Source organism: Oncorhynchus clarkii, chromosome 16 (genome assembly GCF_045791955.1).
Source record: "Oncorhynchus clarkii lewisi isolate Uvic-CL-2024 chromosome 16, UVic_Ocla_1.0, whole genome shotgun sequence".
NCBI classification, from domain to species: Eukaryota; Metazoa; Chordata; class Actinopteri; order Salmoniformes; family Salmonidae; genus Oncorhynchus; species Oncorhynchus clarkii.
The window spans coordinates 31,503,581-31,520,999 of record NC_092162.1 but is presented as its reverse complement, the minus strand read 5'-3'; the positions used below and the strand labels follow the sequence as shown (position 1 = coordinate 31,520,999).

General features: G+C 41.2%; 1 protein-coding gene across 2 annotated transcripts in view; it reads left to right on the top strand.

Moving 5' to 3' along the window:
- Nucleotides 1–88: 88 nt before the first annotated feature.
- Nucleotides 89–17,419, top strand: part of LOC139368316 (GPI transamidase component PIG-T-like) — a 32,387-nt gene continuing 15,056 nt past the window's right edge. For both annotated transcript variants that reach the window (XR_011626947.1, XM_071107066.1), the window contains exons 1-9: nt 89–673; nt 1,284–1,461; nt 3,598–3,725; nt 4,273–4,373; nt 4,610–4,696; nt 10,073–10,160; nt 11,522–11,619; nt 11,862–12,021; nt 16,052–16,252. Coding sequence is in view for 1 of the 2 variants with exons in the window: in XM_071107066.1 (XP_070963167.1) it covers nt 130–673; nt 1,284–1,461; nt 3,598–3,725; nt 4,273–4,373; nt 4,610–4,696; nt 10,073–10,160; nt 11,522–11,619; nt 11,862–12,021; nt 16,052–16,252 (1,585 nt within the window). In the remaining variant the exon portion in view is untranslated. The remainder of the gene's footprint in view (nt 674–1,283; nt 1,462–3,597; nt 3,726–4,272; nt 4,374–4,609; nt 4,697–10,072; nt 10,161–11,521; nt 11,620–11,861; nt 12,022–16,051; nt 16,253–17,419) is intronic.

The window sequence follows — 17,419 nt, the reverse complement described above, 5'->3', positions numbered from 1 at the left end:
AAACAGGTTATTGACACCTTTCTATTATTACGTAGGGAGTTTTATTTTGAAACATCTCTCTATTTCGTGAGCCGGAAGTACTTTTTTTAGTGTTGCTAATGGTACGCTGATTGTTCAGCAATCGGAAAAATGGCAGCGCACAGGTGCAATATTTTTATGCTGGTGTTCGTTCTTTGTGGATTAACATATGTGTTTGTTAGAGCGGACATAGAAGACACAAATCATGTGAAAGATGCTGACAGCGTGGCCGTTGATATTGCACCGAAGGCGAATATAGGCGCGTCACTGCGATCAACTAAAACCGAGGACCAAACCCAGGCCGCTGAAGAGGAGAGGCAATGGGAGGCCGAAACGAACCCCGTAGATGCCCCAAGCGACAACAAAGCTGACCATGTCCATGATACCATGCAAAACCTTGACAGTCGTCCAGCACCGTATGTAAAAGACCAAACTCAAGAGGCAGCGGAAAAGGAGAGGCAATGGGAGGCTACCGAGGTCAAAGAAGCTGACCATGTCCCTGACACCATGCAAACCCCAGACGTCCCTCCACCAACGCCCGCAAAAGATCAGTTTCAGGAAGAGTTGGTGATCAGACCATTGCATTCTGGGGATATCTATGCCAGCTTCCAGTTCCGCACCATGTGGGATACAGACTTCTTACGAGGAAGTAAAGGTAAATAGTGTGGTTTAATATGATGTGTGGGTCAATCACATAATTTATCAAGTAGTCACACAGGGACACCACCAGCCATCAGTGCATATCCAGCACAGGAGGTTGGTGGCATCTTAATTGGGGAGGACAGGCTCGTGGTAAGGGCAGGAGCAGAGTAAGTGAAATGGTATCGAAGACATGGTTTCCAGGTGTTTGATGCCATTCCTTCCGCTCCGTTCCAGCCATTATTATGAGCCGTCCTCCCCTCAGCAGCCTCCACTGAATTCGTCATGGTCCTGTAGACTCACAGAGCAGGCTTTTGTTCCAGCCCAGCACTAAACATTTTATTCAACCAGTCAAGGGCTTGATAAGTTGAATAGTTGAACCAGGTGTCTTATTGCTGCTGTGCTATGTTGACTAGCTGTGCATTCATTGTCATCAGTACATAGGACCTAGCCCTAATTTGTATGAGGTATGTCCACTGTCCAGTGCACACTTTTGGGAGATTATAGGCCTAGATCTGGTATGTGCACACCCCTAAACTCAAGGATGGATTTTATGAACTACATATCAAGTCAACATATTAGTGTTCTATGAAACTCACTGTTTCCTCCCAAATGTTCATTTTCAGTCTCCCACTACCGACTCTTCCCAAAGTCACTGGGCCAGGTGATTTCAAAGTTCTCTGTGCGTGAGCTCCACATCTCCTTCACTCAGGGCTACTGGAGGACCATGCAGTGGGGCCAGCCATTCCTACCATCGCCCCCTGGTGCTGAACTGTGGGTATGGTTCCAGGACACTGTCACTGAGTGAGTACATATAATATACTGTGTATTTATTTATCCTTACAAGTTCACTTTCTTTATTGTAGAAGATAATGGAGTAGCTTTAGATCTGTTGAATCATTGTTAGTCGGTTCTGGTGTCAACAAGAGCTGTATGAATACATATGTGTGGCTCTAGGCTTGTTCATATGATTGTAATCCCTTTTTGGCTGTACCCCTTTTGATTTGAATGAAACCTTCCATACATTTTGTCCCATGGAAGAAGTTGTCAGAAAGTGACTTCAAATGGATGTCAAACTCAACCATTTCTATTTTCCAGTGATGAAGACACTGTTGATGTATCATGGTGGGGTATGCAAAATGGTTCAAATTTGAGCATCTCTATCTCCAGACTGTTTTGGCATTCAGTTCCAAAAAGTCCCTTTCTGACTACTTCTACCATGGGCAAACATGTATGGAAGGTTTCGTTCAAATCAAAAGGGGTGCTGTCAGAAAGTGGTTGAAATCCTATGGAACGACTCTGTAGTCTCACCCATTTTGTAAACTATGACCGCAGGTACCGCTATTATTTGCTCCATTGAGTCTTCGCCCATGAACATATCACAACATTTGACAGGCATGTCTATCTTGTGGCTGGTTGCAGATACTACCATTCTCCCAAACTATATCGGCATTAAAGTGATATAGTTGTCTATTAAAGTGAGTGTCCACTGAAGTGAATGATCCAGTGCCTTCAGAAAGTATTCACACCCCTTGAATTTTACACATTTTGTTGTTACAAAGTGGGATTAAAATGGTTTTAATAGTTTTTTTGTTTTTGTCAATGATATACACAAAATAATTATCTTCACTATCTTGATTTATATCGTTTGTGTTAAATCACCTTTGGCAGAGATTACAGCTGTGATTCTTTCTGGTAAGTCTAAGAGCTTTGCACACTTGGATTATCCAATATTTACACATTTTATTATTTTAAAAAGTGTCAAGTTCTGTCAAGTTAGTTGTTGGTCATTGCTAGACAGACATTTTTAAGTCTTGCCATATATTTTCATTTTTTTTTAAAACTAAACTTTAACTTAGGAACATTCAATGTCAACTTGCTAAGCATCTCTAGTGTATATTTGGCCTTGTGTTTTAGGTTATTGTCCTGCCGAAAGATGAATTTATCTCCCAGTGTCTGTTGGAAAGCAGACAAGCAAATCCTCTAGGATTTTGCCTGTGCTTAGCTCTAATTCTGTTTCTTTTTATCCTGAAAAAGCTGTCATGTGTTGTTGGATTTGCCCTAAACATAACGCTTTGTATCCAGGACATAAAGTTAAGTTCTTTGTCACTTTTTTTGCAGTTTTACTTTAGTGCCTTATTGCAAACAGGATGCATATTTTGGAATATTTGTATTCTGTACAGGCTTCCTTCTTTTCACTCTGTCATTTATTTTAGTATTGTAGAGTAGGCCTAACTACAATTTTGTTGATCCATCCTCCGTTATCTTTTGTCAGATCCATTAAACTCTGTAGCTGTTTTAAAATCACCATTGCCCTCCTGGTGAAATCCCTGAGTGGTTTCCTTCCTTTCCAGCAACTGATTTAGGATGGTCGCCTATGTCTTTGTAGTGACTGGGTGTATTGTTACACCATCCAAAGTGTAAAATTAATAACTGCACCATGCTCAAAGGGATATTCAATGTCTGCTTTTTCTTTTAATCCATCTTCCTTATAATTAAGTGCCCTTGTTTGCGAACCATAGGACAACCTCCCTGGTCTTTGTGGTTGAATCTGTGCTGTTCACCTTGGACCTTAAAGATAATTGTATGTGTGGGGTACACCAATAGGGTAGTGATTTTAAACATGTTAAACACATTTTTTGCACATCCATGCAACTTATTACGTGACTTGTTAAGAACATTTATACTCCTGAACTTTAGGCTTGCCATAACAAAAGGGTTGAGTACTTATTGGCTGAAGACATTTCAGCTTTTCATTTTTTTAATTAATTTGTAAACATTTATAAAAACACAATTCCACTTTGACATTATGGGGTATTGTATGTAGATCAGTGACACAATTTCAATTTTAAATTCAGGCTGTAACACAACAAAATGACGGTGTGAATTATTTCTGAAGGCACTGTAACTGTACTCTTCGTTTGATCCTTCGTCTTATAGTGTGGACGGTGCCTGGAAGGAGCTGACTAATGTTCTCTCAGGGATTTTCTGTGCCTCCCTGAACTTCATTGACTCCACCAACACGGTGCAGCCCAGTGCCTCCTTCAAACCTCTTGGCTTGGGCAACGGTAATTTTCCTCACACTCAACAGTCTCTACAGTAGCTCGCCTACCTCTGAACTGAGAGCAGTGCTCATGAAGCACCAGAGTGAAACAGAGGTACCAGCTGTACTTGTCCAGTAAGGAACACTTCTACGATGTGACCATGAATATGATCCCGTGCCAACCAATGCTTTGTCGTCATGTCAAACTGAAAAGACAATGCCATGTGTCTTTACAGCAGGGGTGGGCAATCCTATGTCTGGTATGGGGGGAGTTTTTACTCAAGCCAAGCGGTTAAACACCCCATTCAACTACCTAACTAGTCATATTCAGGTGTGCATCTTGGCTAGAATATAAGACTGCAATCTTACCAGCCCTGGTGGGGTAAGAATCCTACTCCTGAACAGAGGGCAGTGCTTTAGAACTGCCATATTTTTGTCATATGTACTCAAAAGGAATCTCAAAGAAGTTAGTTAAAGATGTGAAACACTACGGTAGTGATGTGTGACTCTCCATTATGTCTTGTCTGTTGATTTTTGTCGTCTCATGTACCTTCTTTGTGTCCTCTAATCAGTAACAGACCAGCGCTTCCTCCGCTATGCTGTGTTGCCGCGGGAGATCGTCTGTACTGAGAACCTGACTCCGTGGAAGAAACTCCTTCCCTGTGGCTCCAAGGTACCTGTCTGTCTTATGTTTGATGCTCTTATGAAAGTTGCATCTAGCCAAAGCTTTAGACTTTTGTACAATACATCTGAAGTCTGCATAACTCCTATTTGTGCAATGGCTTCCTCCTTGGCTTATGTGTTTGGCTTTGGGTGGTTATTTTTGTTATCCTTTTATTGTAGTTGACTTTGTATGTTTGTGTGTGTGGTGATTAACCATGTCCTTCATGTTGCCCCTCCTTCCACTAGGCTGGTCTGGCAGTCCTGATGAAGTCTGAGAAACTCTTCCACAGCAGCTTCCACTCCCAGGCTCTACACTTCAGACCTGTGTGTCAGGTAATACAGTTTGTAGTGCACATACACTACCGGTCAAAAGTTTTAGAACACCTCATCAATCTAAATATATATAACATAAACTCAGCAAAAAAAGAAACATCACTTTTTCAGGACCCTATCCTTCAAAGATAATTTGTAAAAATCAAAATAACTTCCCAGATCTTCATTGTAAAGGGTTTTAACACTGTTTCTCATGCTTGTTCAATGAACCATGAATGAACATGCACCTGTGGAACGGTCGTTAAGACATTAACAGCTTACAGACTGTAGGCAATTAAGGTCACAGTTATGAAAACTTAGGACACTGAAGAGGCCTTTCTATTGACTCTGAAAAACACCAAAAGAAAGATGTCCAAGGTCCCTGCTCATCTGTGTGAATGTGCCTTGGGCATGCTGCAAGGAGGAATGAGGACTGCAGGTGTGGCCAATAAATTACAATGTCCGTACTGTGTGATGCCTAAGACAGAGCTACATGGAGACAGGATGGACAGCTGATCGTCCTCGCAGTGGCAGATCACGTGTAACAACACCTGCACAGGAACGGTACATCCAAACATTACACCTGCGGGACAGGTACAGGATGGCAACAACAACTGCCCGAGTTACACCAGGAACGCACAATCTCTCCATCAGTGCTCAGACTGTCCGCAATAGGCCGAGAGAGGCTGGACTGAGGGCTTGTAGGCCTGTTGTAAGGCATTCGTGTTTATCGTCGAAGGAATGAGCGTTACACTGAGGCCTGTACTTTGGAACGGGATCTGGATGTGGAGGGTCCGTCATGGTCTGGGGCGGTGTGTCACAGCATCATCGGACGGAGCTTGTTGTCATTGCAGGCAATCTCAACGCCATGCGTCCCAGGGAAGACATCCTCCTCCCTCATGTGTTACCCTTCCTTCAGGCTCATCCTGACATGACCCTCCAGCATGACAATGCCACCAGCCATACTGCTTGTTCTGTGCGTGATTTCCTGCAAGACAGTAATGTCAGTGTTCTGCCATGGCCAGCGAAGAGCCCGGATCTCAATCCCATTGAGCACGTCTGGGACCTGTTGGATCGGAGGTCGAGGGCTAGGGCCATTCCCCGAGAAATGTCCGGGAACTTGCAGGTGCCTTGGTGGAAGAGGGGGGTAACATCTCACAGCAAGAACTGGCAAATCGTGTGCAGTCCATGAGGAGGAGATGTCTGGAGGTCTGCTTGGCCAGTCCATCACCTTCACCCTCAGCTTCTTTAGCAAGGCAGTGGTCGTCTTGGAGGTGTGTTTGGGGTCGTTATCATGTTGGAATACTGCCCTGCGGCCCAGTCTCCGAAGGGAGGGGATCATGCTCTGCTTCAGTATGTCACAGTACATGTTGGCATTCATGGTTCTCTCAATAAACTGTAGCTCCCCAGTGCCGGCAGCACCCATGCAGCCCCAGACCATGACACGCCAACCACCATGCTTGACTGTAGGCAAGACACACTTGTCTTTGTACTCCTCGCCTGGTTGCCGCCACACACGCTTGACACCATCTCAACCAAATATGTTTCTTGGTCTCATCAGACCACAAGACATGGTTCCAGTAATCCATGTCCTTAGTCTGCTTGTCTTCAGCAAACTGTTTGCGGGTTTCTTGTGCATCATCTTTAGAAGAGGCTTCCTTCTGGGACGACAGCCATGCAGACCAATTTGATGCAGTGTACGGCGTATGGTCTGAGCACTGACAGGCTGACCCCCCACCCCTTCAACCTCTGCAGCAATGCTGGCAGCACTCATACGTCTATTTCCCAAAGACAACCTCTGGATATGACGCTGAGCACGTGCACTCAACTTCTTTGGTCGACCATGGCAAGGCCTGTTCTGAGTGGAACCTGTCCAGTTAAACCACTGTATGGTCTTGGCCACCGTGCTGCAGCTCAGTTTCAGGGTCTTGGCAATCTTCTTATAGCCCAGGCCATCTTTATGAAGAGCAACAATTATTTTTTTCAGATCCTCCGAGTTCTTTGCCATGAGGTGCCATGTTGAACTTCCAGTGACCAGTCAGTATGAGGGAGTGTGAGAACGATGACACCAAATTTAACACACCTGCTCCCCATTCACACCTGAGACCTTGTAACACTAACGAGTCACATGGCACCAGGGAGGAAAAATGGCTAATTGGGCCCAATTTGGACATTTTCACTTAGGGGTGTACTCACTTTTGTTGCCAGCGGTTTAGACATTAATGGCTGTGTGTTGAGTTATTTTGAGGGAACAGCAAATTTACACTGTTATACAAGCTGTACACTCACTACTTTACATTGTAGCAAAGTGTCATTTCTTCAGTGTTGTCACATGAAAAGATATACTCAAATATTTACAGAATTTGAGGGGTGTACTCACTTTTGTGATATACTGTATATTATAGTTGAAGTCGGAAGTTTACATACATCTTAGCCAAATACATTTAAACTCAGTTAACAATTCTTGACATTTAATCCAAGTAAAAATTCCCTGTCTGAGGTTAGTTAGGATCACCACTTTATTTTAAGAATGTGAAATGTCAGAATAATAGTAGATAAAAAAATATATATTTCAGCTTTTATTTATTTAACCACATTCACAGTGGGTCAGAAGTTTACATACATGCAATTAGTATTTGGTAGCATTGCCTTATAAATTGTTTAACTTGGGTCAAACGTTTCGGGTAGTCTTCCTCAAGCTTCCCACAATATGTTGGGTGAATTTTGTCCCAATCCTCCTGACAGAGCTGGTGTAACTGAGTCAGGTTTGTGGGCCTCCTTGCTCACACACTTTTTCAGTTCTGCCCACAAATTTAATATAGGATTGAGGTCAGGGCTTTGTGATGGCCACTCCAATAGCTTGGCTTTGTCCTTAAGCCATTTTGCCACAACTTTGGAAGTATGCTTGGGGGTCCTTCTCCATTTGGAAGACCCATTTGCGACCAAGCTTTAACTTCCTGACTGATGTCTTGAGATGTTGCTTCAGTATATATCCACATAATTTCCTTTCCTCATGATGCCATCTATTTTGTGAAGTGCGCCAGTCCCTCCTGCAGCAAAGCACATGATGCTGCCACCCTAGTGCTTCACAGTTGGGATGGTGTTTTTGGGCTTGCAAGCCTCCCCCTTTTCCCTCCAAACATAACGATGGTCATTATGGCCAAACAGTTCTATTTCTTTTTCATCAGACCAGAGGACAGTTCTCAAAAAAGTACGATCTTTGTCCCCCATGTGAAGTTGCAAACAGTAGTCTGGCTTTTTTATGGTGGTTTTGGAGCAGTGGCTTCTTCCTTGCTGAGTGGCCTATCAGGTTAAGTTGACATAGGACTCGTTTTACTGTGGATATAGATACTTTTGTACCTGTTTCCTCCAGCATCTTCACAAGGTCCTTTGCTGTTGTTCTGGGGTTGATTTACACTTTTCGCATCAAAGTACATTCAACTCTAGGAGACAGAACGCATCTCCTTCATGAGCGGATTGACGGCTGCGTGGTCCCATGGTGTTTATACTTGCGTACTTATGTTTGTACAGATGAATGTGGTACTTTCATGCGTTTGGAAATTGCTCCCAAGGATGAACCAGACTAGTGGAGGTCTACATTGTTTTCTGAAGTATTGGCTGATTTATTTTGATTTTCCCATGATGTCAAGCAAAGAGGCATTGAGTTTGAAGGTAGGCCTTGAAATACATCCACAGGTACACCTCCAATTCACTCAAGTGATGTCAATTAGCCTGTCAGAAGCTTCTAAAGCCATAACATCATTTTCTGGAATTTTCCAAGCTGTTTAAAGGCACAGTCAACTTAGTGTATGTAAACTTCGGACCCACTGTTATTGTGATTAAGTGAAATAATGTGTCTGTAAACATCTTGTCATGCACAAAGTAGATGTCCTAACTGACTTGCCAAAACTAGTTTGTTAACAAGAAATTTGTGGAGTGGTTGAAAAACACGTTTTAATGACTCCAATCTAAGTGTATGTAAACTTCTGACTTCGACTGTGTAACACATTTTTTTGGTTACTACAAGATTCCAAATGTGTTATTTCATAGTTCTGATATCTTCACTATCATTCTACAATGTGGAAAGTAGTAAAAATAAAGAAAATCCCTTGAATGTGTAGGCGTGTCCAAACTTTTGACTGGTGCTATTTACACACACACAAAGAAGCAATAAAACTGTCCATCTGTTGACTAGTTGAGTATCTGGAGCATCAGCATTTGTGGGTTCGATTACAGGCTCAAAATGGCCCGAAACAAAGAACTTTCTTCTGAAACTCGTCAGTCTAGCTAGTCATGTTCTGAGAAATGAAGGCTATTCCATGCGAGAAATGGAATAACCAGAATAGAAAGAGGAGTGGTAGGCCCCAGTGCACAACTGAGCAAGAGGACAAGTACATTAGTGTCTAGTTTGAGACTTCATTAAATAGTACTCGAAAACACCAATCTCAATGTCAACAGTGAAGAGGCGACTCCGGGGTGCTGGCCTTCTAGGCAGAGTTGCAAAGAAAAAGCCATATGTCAGACTAGCCAATAAAAATAAAAGATTAAGATGGGCAAAAGAACACAGACACTGGACAGAGTCGCCGCTTCACTGTTGACGTTGAGACTTGTGTTTTGCGGGTACTATTTAATGAAGCTGCCAGTTGAGGACTTTTTTTGGAGATTTACTTTTCAAATAACCGAATGTGAGAGGTTTTAAATTGAATTAAGGGAAAAAGGCCGTTATTGAACATGCGTTGAGACATTCTTACTAATCTGCTAGAGAACCAGTTCTGATTTAAGTATAACTTTTGTGTGAGTTCTAATGCCCTCCGAATTCAAATTAATTATATGAATGGGCCCATTTTAATTTTGTCTGGATTACCTTTCCAAATAAAATGTAATTTTTTTGCTCATATCGTTTAAAAAGCAAGTCGCTAGGTGTAGGCAATGCCATAAGCAATTAGGTAACCTGGGATATGACTAAAAAGTTAAATCGGTGTGAATTCTTTCCACAAATAGATAGATCTTGCTACCATGGAAAGGAAAATACCTATCTATTTTTGTTAACTTTCTATTCAAATGTATTATAGTGAGAGGATCTTTCTTTTGGGATATGAATTAAGCTTTAGTGCATATGGAACATTTCTGGGATATTTTATTTCAGCTCATGAAAAATGGGACCAACACGTTACATGTTCATATTTTTGTTCAGTGTAGTTGGTCGTAGTCATTTTTTTATGTAAGAGTGTAGGAATAGAGAATCTTCGTTAATTGTCTCAAGGTCTTCATTGTCTCAAACAAAACCACTGGTTTCTCCTTCCATGTTACATCTTTCCATCCTACCCTAATCCCATTTGAAATCTTGTCACTTTTGATGAGCCCCAGCCTTGATATGACACTCTACGGTTGTTTCAGGACTGGAAGTGCAAATCCACAGTGTGGGAGCTGAGACAGACACTGAACGTGGTGTTCGACCTGCACACCTCTGGCCAGGGCAAACGAGGTGAGAGGTCTCTTGCATTCAATATTATACCCCTTTCACACCTAAGCTGAGCCGAACTGTACTGCACTGGCCTGTTTATGCATCCACCATATATTTGCTGGAAACTTAAAGGAAAATAACAGAGTCAGCACAGTACGGTTCGGGTCTACATGATAGTGTGAAAATGGTATAAGTAATTTCACCCCACTATTGCTAAAACACACCGGTGTTACCAAGATCTACTGTACCTTCCACCGATTCATGTAGGTGCTAGGCTTGAACGGTATATCATATATATGTACTGTATACTGGGGTATTTGGGAAAAAAATACGGGATGGTTTTTCAATACTGTCAACTATTTGAAGTTTTTCAATAAATCTGAATATTTTTAGCTTTTTAAGCAAATACCTGCAGTGTAATAAATTAGGAGATTAAGCAGATTGCGTTCTTCATTTTACCTTTCTTGTGAGTCCAGCTGTGTATTAGGTTTAACTTCCTAGTTAGCTAAGTAAGTGGCTGAATTAATAAGGAGGTTGGGCGTCATATAGTTTTATCTTTCTGCCGTGTTTGAGAAGTTAAATCGCTTTGGATGAGTTATCTGTACAATTGCCACTGCTGCCATCTTGATTTCCTTGCGTTTATTTTTTCTCCTTTCCATTCTCGGCCCGTCAGCTTCTTCCCCCTCTTCCCTGAGCAGAGCAGGCAGGCCCATGGCCATAGCGACTCCACAGACTCAGTGTGTACACATGTTGCTCCAGAGCCAGTACTATTCTTCCTTCAGACAAGCATGCATCAAAACGTTCTTCTTTTGCACAATGTGTCTCGTTCATATTTGTTTGAAATTGCCCAGACTCACCAAACATTACATTCGGTGGCGCCTACCTACACTTGTATAAACGTTATGAGCTGGATTGCCTGTCTTTGCAATTAGTTTATTTTCAAATGTTCTTAGCTTTCTGGAAATGGTCGCCCCATGTGGTCTTTAAAAAAGAAAAATGTGCACCCCTTGTGTACTAAGACGGTAATACTGTAAATCCCGTGATGAGAGAAGGACGGTATAAACATTTGGATACCCCACAACCCAGGTAGGTGGATTTGCGTGCTAGCTGGATGATACAAAGCAAAAAGGGCATGTTTTTCAAATAAAATCAAACTTGATTTAAAGTGCATTTAAAGTTGCAAAACCTGTTAGTGAAACAATAAAATTAAAGAAATAAAGAACAACTTTTCATATAAAAGTTGCTTATGTCTAATGCGGTGTACAGACATTGACCTTTCTGTGCTCCTTGAAAAAGACTGTTCAATACCTTTTTAAATACAAAAGGGGCCAAGATGAATGTGATGTTACAATGGTGATGTTGGTTATTGGGTGTTTTGACAGAGTGGTCCCTGTTCAAGATGTTCTCTCGCACCCTGACTGAAGCCTGCCCGCTGGCCTCCTCCAGTAAAGTGTACGTGGATGTCACAGACAACCCTCAGGTCTGCATCTTTACATGACTGTTAACTTTACCCAACTCCACATTCTATTCAGTTGGCAGACAATCTTACTCTTGAGTGCATACGCATTATTGTTAATTAATTGATTGGCGAATCAATATTTGTCTATTTGTATATGAATGCTTGCATGTGTGTGATTTAACTCTAAAACATCAGACAACACTATGGAGAAGTGTTATTATATGGTAATTATGCAGGCAGGTGTTGTTGTATTTCCCCTACAGGGAGAGCTGTTTGAGCTGAGCCCAACCACTCCCCTGCTCAGCCAGGCTGTGGTGCTTGGGGACCGGAGAACCTACTCGGTCTATGACCTCACTAACCAGGCCACATTCGGACAAACGCGCTCCCTCAACATGCTGCTGCGCTGGCGAGCAGCCGAGAGTGGTGAGTGGCCTGTAAAGAACACAACACGCTGCGTTTTAATTCCAGAAAATATGTTATTTCCCTCGACTGTCTGTTCCCCTCCCTGCACAAATTGCTGTTACACAAGTGGAATAAGGAACAATCCCTATCCGTCTTGTATAATTACAAAAACTTCTCAACCCCATTTTACAATACAATTATTATGCAGTTACTAAAATACTAAGAAACTGCATGTTAATACAATGTTACTAGTATAATTTGCAGTTATTGCCAGGGCTGTTGCGGTGAGCGTATTACCGCCACTCCGGCGGTCACGAGTCATGAAGACAGTCAAATTCCACATGACCGCTTAGTCATGTTAATTAGGCTTCTCCAAGCTCTGATGCTGCTGCTGATCATTAGTAGCCTACCAAACTTGCTGACTGCCTGGCATACTCAGCACTCTCTTGTCCCTCTAATCACTCTGACATCAATGCAAATGTGTTTGAAAATCTGAACAAACACTAAATGAAAGCCCATGAGCTCATGTTGTGCAACATTTCTGTAGGTTATGCAATTGCGGGAGAAAACAGAGTGATGGCCTCTACTAAAAAGAGGAGGATCCCATCAGCTTTCTATAGGCTAGGCCTACTATATTTATTTCTTAACTTTCCTAATATTAAGGCCATAGGCTATGCTCCTGTTTGGAAGATAAACAATCTGGCTGGCATGAAAATGAACACCGGTTTCAAGACCGGTGCATGGTAATGGTCCATTCTAAATCAAAACAAATTTCTCACACCTTATTTACTATATGTAAAGACAATATTAAATCAATAATAGTCGGATTGGTGACAATATTAGCCTATCACTTGTGAATTATATACATTTGAAGTCAGAAGTTTACATACACCTTAGACAAATATTTAAACTCACTTTTTCACAATTCCTGACATTTAATTATTGTAAAAATTCCCTGTCTTAGGTCAGTTAGGATCACCACTTTATTTTAAGAATATGAAATGTCAGAATAATAGCAGTGATTTATTTCAGCTTTTATCACATTCCCAGTGGGTCAGAAGTTTACATACACTCAATAAGTATTTGGAAGTATTGCCTTTAAATTTTACATTTTCTATAGGATTGAGGTCACGGCTTTGTGATGGCCACTCCAATAGCTTGACTTCATTGTCATTAAGCCATTTTGTCACAACTTTGGAAGTATGCTTGGGGTCATTGTCCATTTGGAAGACCCATTTGTGACCAAGCTTCAACTTGAGATGTCTTGAGATGTTGCTTCAATATATCCACATCATTTATTTTCCTCATGAAGCCATCTATTTTGTGAAGTGCACCAGTCCCTCCTGCAGCAAAGCACCCCCACAACATGATGCTGCCACCCCCGTGCTTCACGGTTGGGATGGTATTCTTTGGCTTGCAAGCCTCCCCCTTTTTCCTCCAAACATAACAATGGTCATTATGGCCAAACAGTTATATTTTTGTTTCATCAGACCAGGGGACATTTCTCCAAATTGTACGGTCTTTGCCCCCATGTGCAGTTGCAAACCATAGTCTGGCTTTTTTGTGGCGGTTTTGGAGCAGTGGCTTCTTCCTTGCTAAGCGGCCTTTCATTGTATGTCAATATAGGACTCGTTTTACTGTGAATATAGATACTTTTGTACTTGTTTCCTCCAACATCTTCACAAGGTCCTTTGCTGATTGATTTGCACTTTTCGCATCAAAGTACATTCATCTCTAGGAGACAGAACGCGTCTCCTCCCTGAGCGGATTGACGGCTGCGTGGTCCCATGGTGTTTATACCTGCGTACTATTGTTTGTACAGATGAGCATGGTACCTTCAGGTGTTTGGAAATTGCTACCAAGGATGAACCAGACTTGTGGAGGTCTACAATGTTTTTTCATGAGGTCTTGGCTGATTTATTTTGATTTTCCGATGGTGTCAAGCAAAGAGGCACTGAGTTTGAAGGTAGGCCTTGAAATACATCCACCTCCAATTGACTCAAATTATGTCAATTAGCCTATCAGAAACTTCTAAAGCCATGACATCATTTTCTGGAATTTTCCAAGCTGTTTAAAGGTACATGTATGTAGTGTATGTAAACTTCTGACCCACTGGAATTGTGATACAGTGAAATAATCTGTCTAAACAATTGTTGGAAAAAGTACTTGTCATGCACAAAGTAGATGTCTTAACCGACTTGCCAAAACTATAGAAATTTGTGGCGTGGTTGAGAAACGAGTTTTAATGACTCCAACCTAAGTGTATGTAATCTTCCGACTACTCTATCACTTGTGAATGATGTCCAGCAAAAGAAACTGCCTTTGTTTTTTGCGTCTTTTCCCGAATCATAGTCGCACACCTCATGTAACCTAGCCCATAGGCATATATTTTGATAAGGTTTGTATCACAAGTAAAGTGGCCAAATAATTTCTTAAAATTGAGCACATTAATCTGCTTTACAAGGGGTGTAGAGCCTAACTGGCATATATAAGCAGCGTGAGTTTCAAGTTTGGAGAAAAAAAATTTTCTATAAAAATACACATTTTATAATGAAAGCATTACATGCATAATCACATTTGCGGTCAGTTTTGATAATGGTGTTTTCCCACTAACGGAACATTCGCCCTTATAGCCTACTACCATGTGCACATTGTTGCGCTTATAATGTAAAGAAATACAATTTTAACCTAAAATGTTCTGATCTGTTGCATCAGCTACATTGTGTAAAAAAAGTTTTTTTTGATGCTAGTGGTTGTATTATCTATTGCATTCCACAATTGTCTCAGACTATGTTTGGGATATTTATTTCTCACATAGAATGTTGACTTTTGTACAATGGGGGATAGAAGATTGACATAGGTTAGTGATTTTGTTGTTCGTTAGGCCTACTCATCTTGTTGGCTGACAAAGTGAATGTGGACAGTTCTTCCAATATCTTCAATATGCACCTTGGAATTGGATAAGGACGCACGCAGTTGTGTTCCCCGATGTGTCTGTTTTCACTTGTAGCCTGTGAGAAAGACCCGATCATGTGATGGAGAGCCATGTGAGTGAGAGGTGCCTAGGAGCATGCAGCACTCAGGGAGAAAGGCACAACGCAGCACTCTCATTCACAATTTATCCAAATCTTGTCTGTATGATATGACTAATGATGATTTTGAAAAAAAGTTTGTAGAACAACTAAATTTACACGAATATCTTTAAATTAAGCATATAGGAGTACACATTTATTTGTTAACCACTCAACACAGAATAGCCGCATGTGAGCAGTCCCTCACATCGTTTGGAGCTTTGTTCAATTCTATTCTTCATAGGGCACAACGCCCACTGGCCGCAAAAAGCATGGATTTTTAGGGTGCATTACTGCCACAAAGGGGATGCCGCTGTGAAATTTGAGGCATTATCAAGTGCTTGTCAAATTGTGAATGAGAGCCTAATGAAGTGTCTACAACCTGTGCAAGAAACTAAGCAGAACTCTTCAAATCATCATCATCAAACTAAGCAGAACTTTTCAAATCATCATTAGTCATTAATCATACAGCCTTACAATGAATTAAACATCTAACCATATAGCCCAACGTTTGTAGAACTACATTTACATGAATAACTCTAAATTAAGCATATAGGAGTATCTATTTCTTTGTTAAACGCTCAACACAGAATAGAGCAGTCCCTCAAATCGTTTCGAGCTTGGTTCAATTGTATTCTTCATACTATAAAATAATGCCACAGAATTCTAAGCAAATCTTGTCTGCTAAATTAACTAGTGTAGCCCACAGCCATTTGGCACAGCCAGATCAGGACATAACATAAGGACAACTCCAAGTATGCTATTCTGTTCTTCTGAAATAGACTACATAGCCCTAGTTACTGCACAGGTAAAGATCAGGTAATGTGTTACCGAAAAAGGTGAAAAAATTGTGATATAAATTAATTTCCCTGTAGAGCATATAAAATGGTGTCTGTATAAAACTCACCATATAAATTATATTTATATTCTAGTAATTTTATGATTGACAATATGAACACTCCCTCCTTCCCCCTCCCCAGGAGACATGCTGCGTCCCCTGCTGCATGGAGAGCGCTACGTGGCCGGCTACGGGCTGCAGACGGGAGAGATCCACACCCTGATGTACAACAACCACCCATACCGGGCCTTCCCCGTGCTCCTGCTAGACACTGTGCCCTGGTACCTGCGCCTCTACATCCACACGCTCACTGTCACCAGCAAGGGCCGTGACAACAAACCCAGTGAGTACTTTAGTCCCGCTGTTCACCTGCTGACTCTGTTCCACCTAAGCCTGATATAAATGGCAGCTACCTATTGATAGTAGTTGAGGTAAAGGCCATTTCTTCCCACATGGGGGAGCACATGCTACAGTATCATAAAGCCTCATGCAGCCACAAAATGTGCCTGACCTAAAATGTTATATTTTGAAGAGAACTTGACAAAGCGAAAACAGGTTTTTGAAATTTTTTAGATGTCTTAAAAATAAAGAACATACCGTACCTTATTTACGTAAGTATTCAGACCCTTTGCTATCAGACTCTAAATGAATCTCAGATGCATCCTTTTTCCATGTATCATTCCTGCGATGTTTCTAAACAACTTGATTGGCGTCCATCTGTGGTAAATTCAATTAATTTGAAAAGGCACGCTGCCAAAGGTGCTTCAACAAGTAACTGAGTAAAGGGTCTGAATACTTATGTAAATGTGATATTTAAAAAAAAATAAAAAATGTTCGCTAAGGGTTATGTGTGTTTGTAGATTGAGGGAACATTTATTTAATATTGTTTTTAATAAGGCTGTAACGTAACAAAATGTGGAAAAAGTCAAGGGGTCTGAATACTTTTCGAAAGCACTGTAGTATCAATGAATTAATCAATGTTGGTATTATTTTCTCCTTCATGGCATGAAGAGTGCAATAGCTCAAACTGAAGAGGATTTATATGAGAAGATTGATTGGATTATTTCTCTCTGATATGTTTCACACCTTTTCAATTCAGACTCAAAGTAGGAACTTCATTATCATAATGTGGGATGGGTATACAGTTGAAGTCGGAAGTTTACATAGTTATGTTGGAGTCATTAAGTCGTTTTTCAACCACTCCACAAATTTCTTGTTAACTATAGCTTTGGCAAGTCGGTTAGGACATCTACTTCGTGCATGACACAAGTAATTTTTCCAACAATTGTTTACAGACAGATTATTTCACTTATAATTGACTGTATGACAATTCCAGTGGGTCCAAAGTTTACATACACTAAGTTGATTGTGCTTTTAAACAGCTTGGGAAATTACAGAAAATGATGTCATGGCTTTAGAAGCTTCTGATAGGCTAATTGACATCATTTTAGTCAATTTGAGGTGTACCTGTGGATGTATTTCAAGGCCTACCTTCAAACTCAGTGCCTCT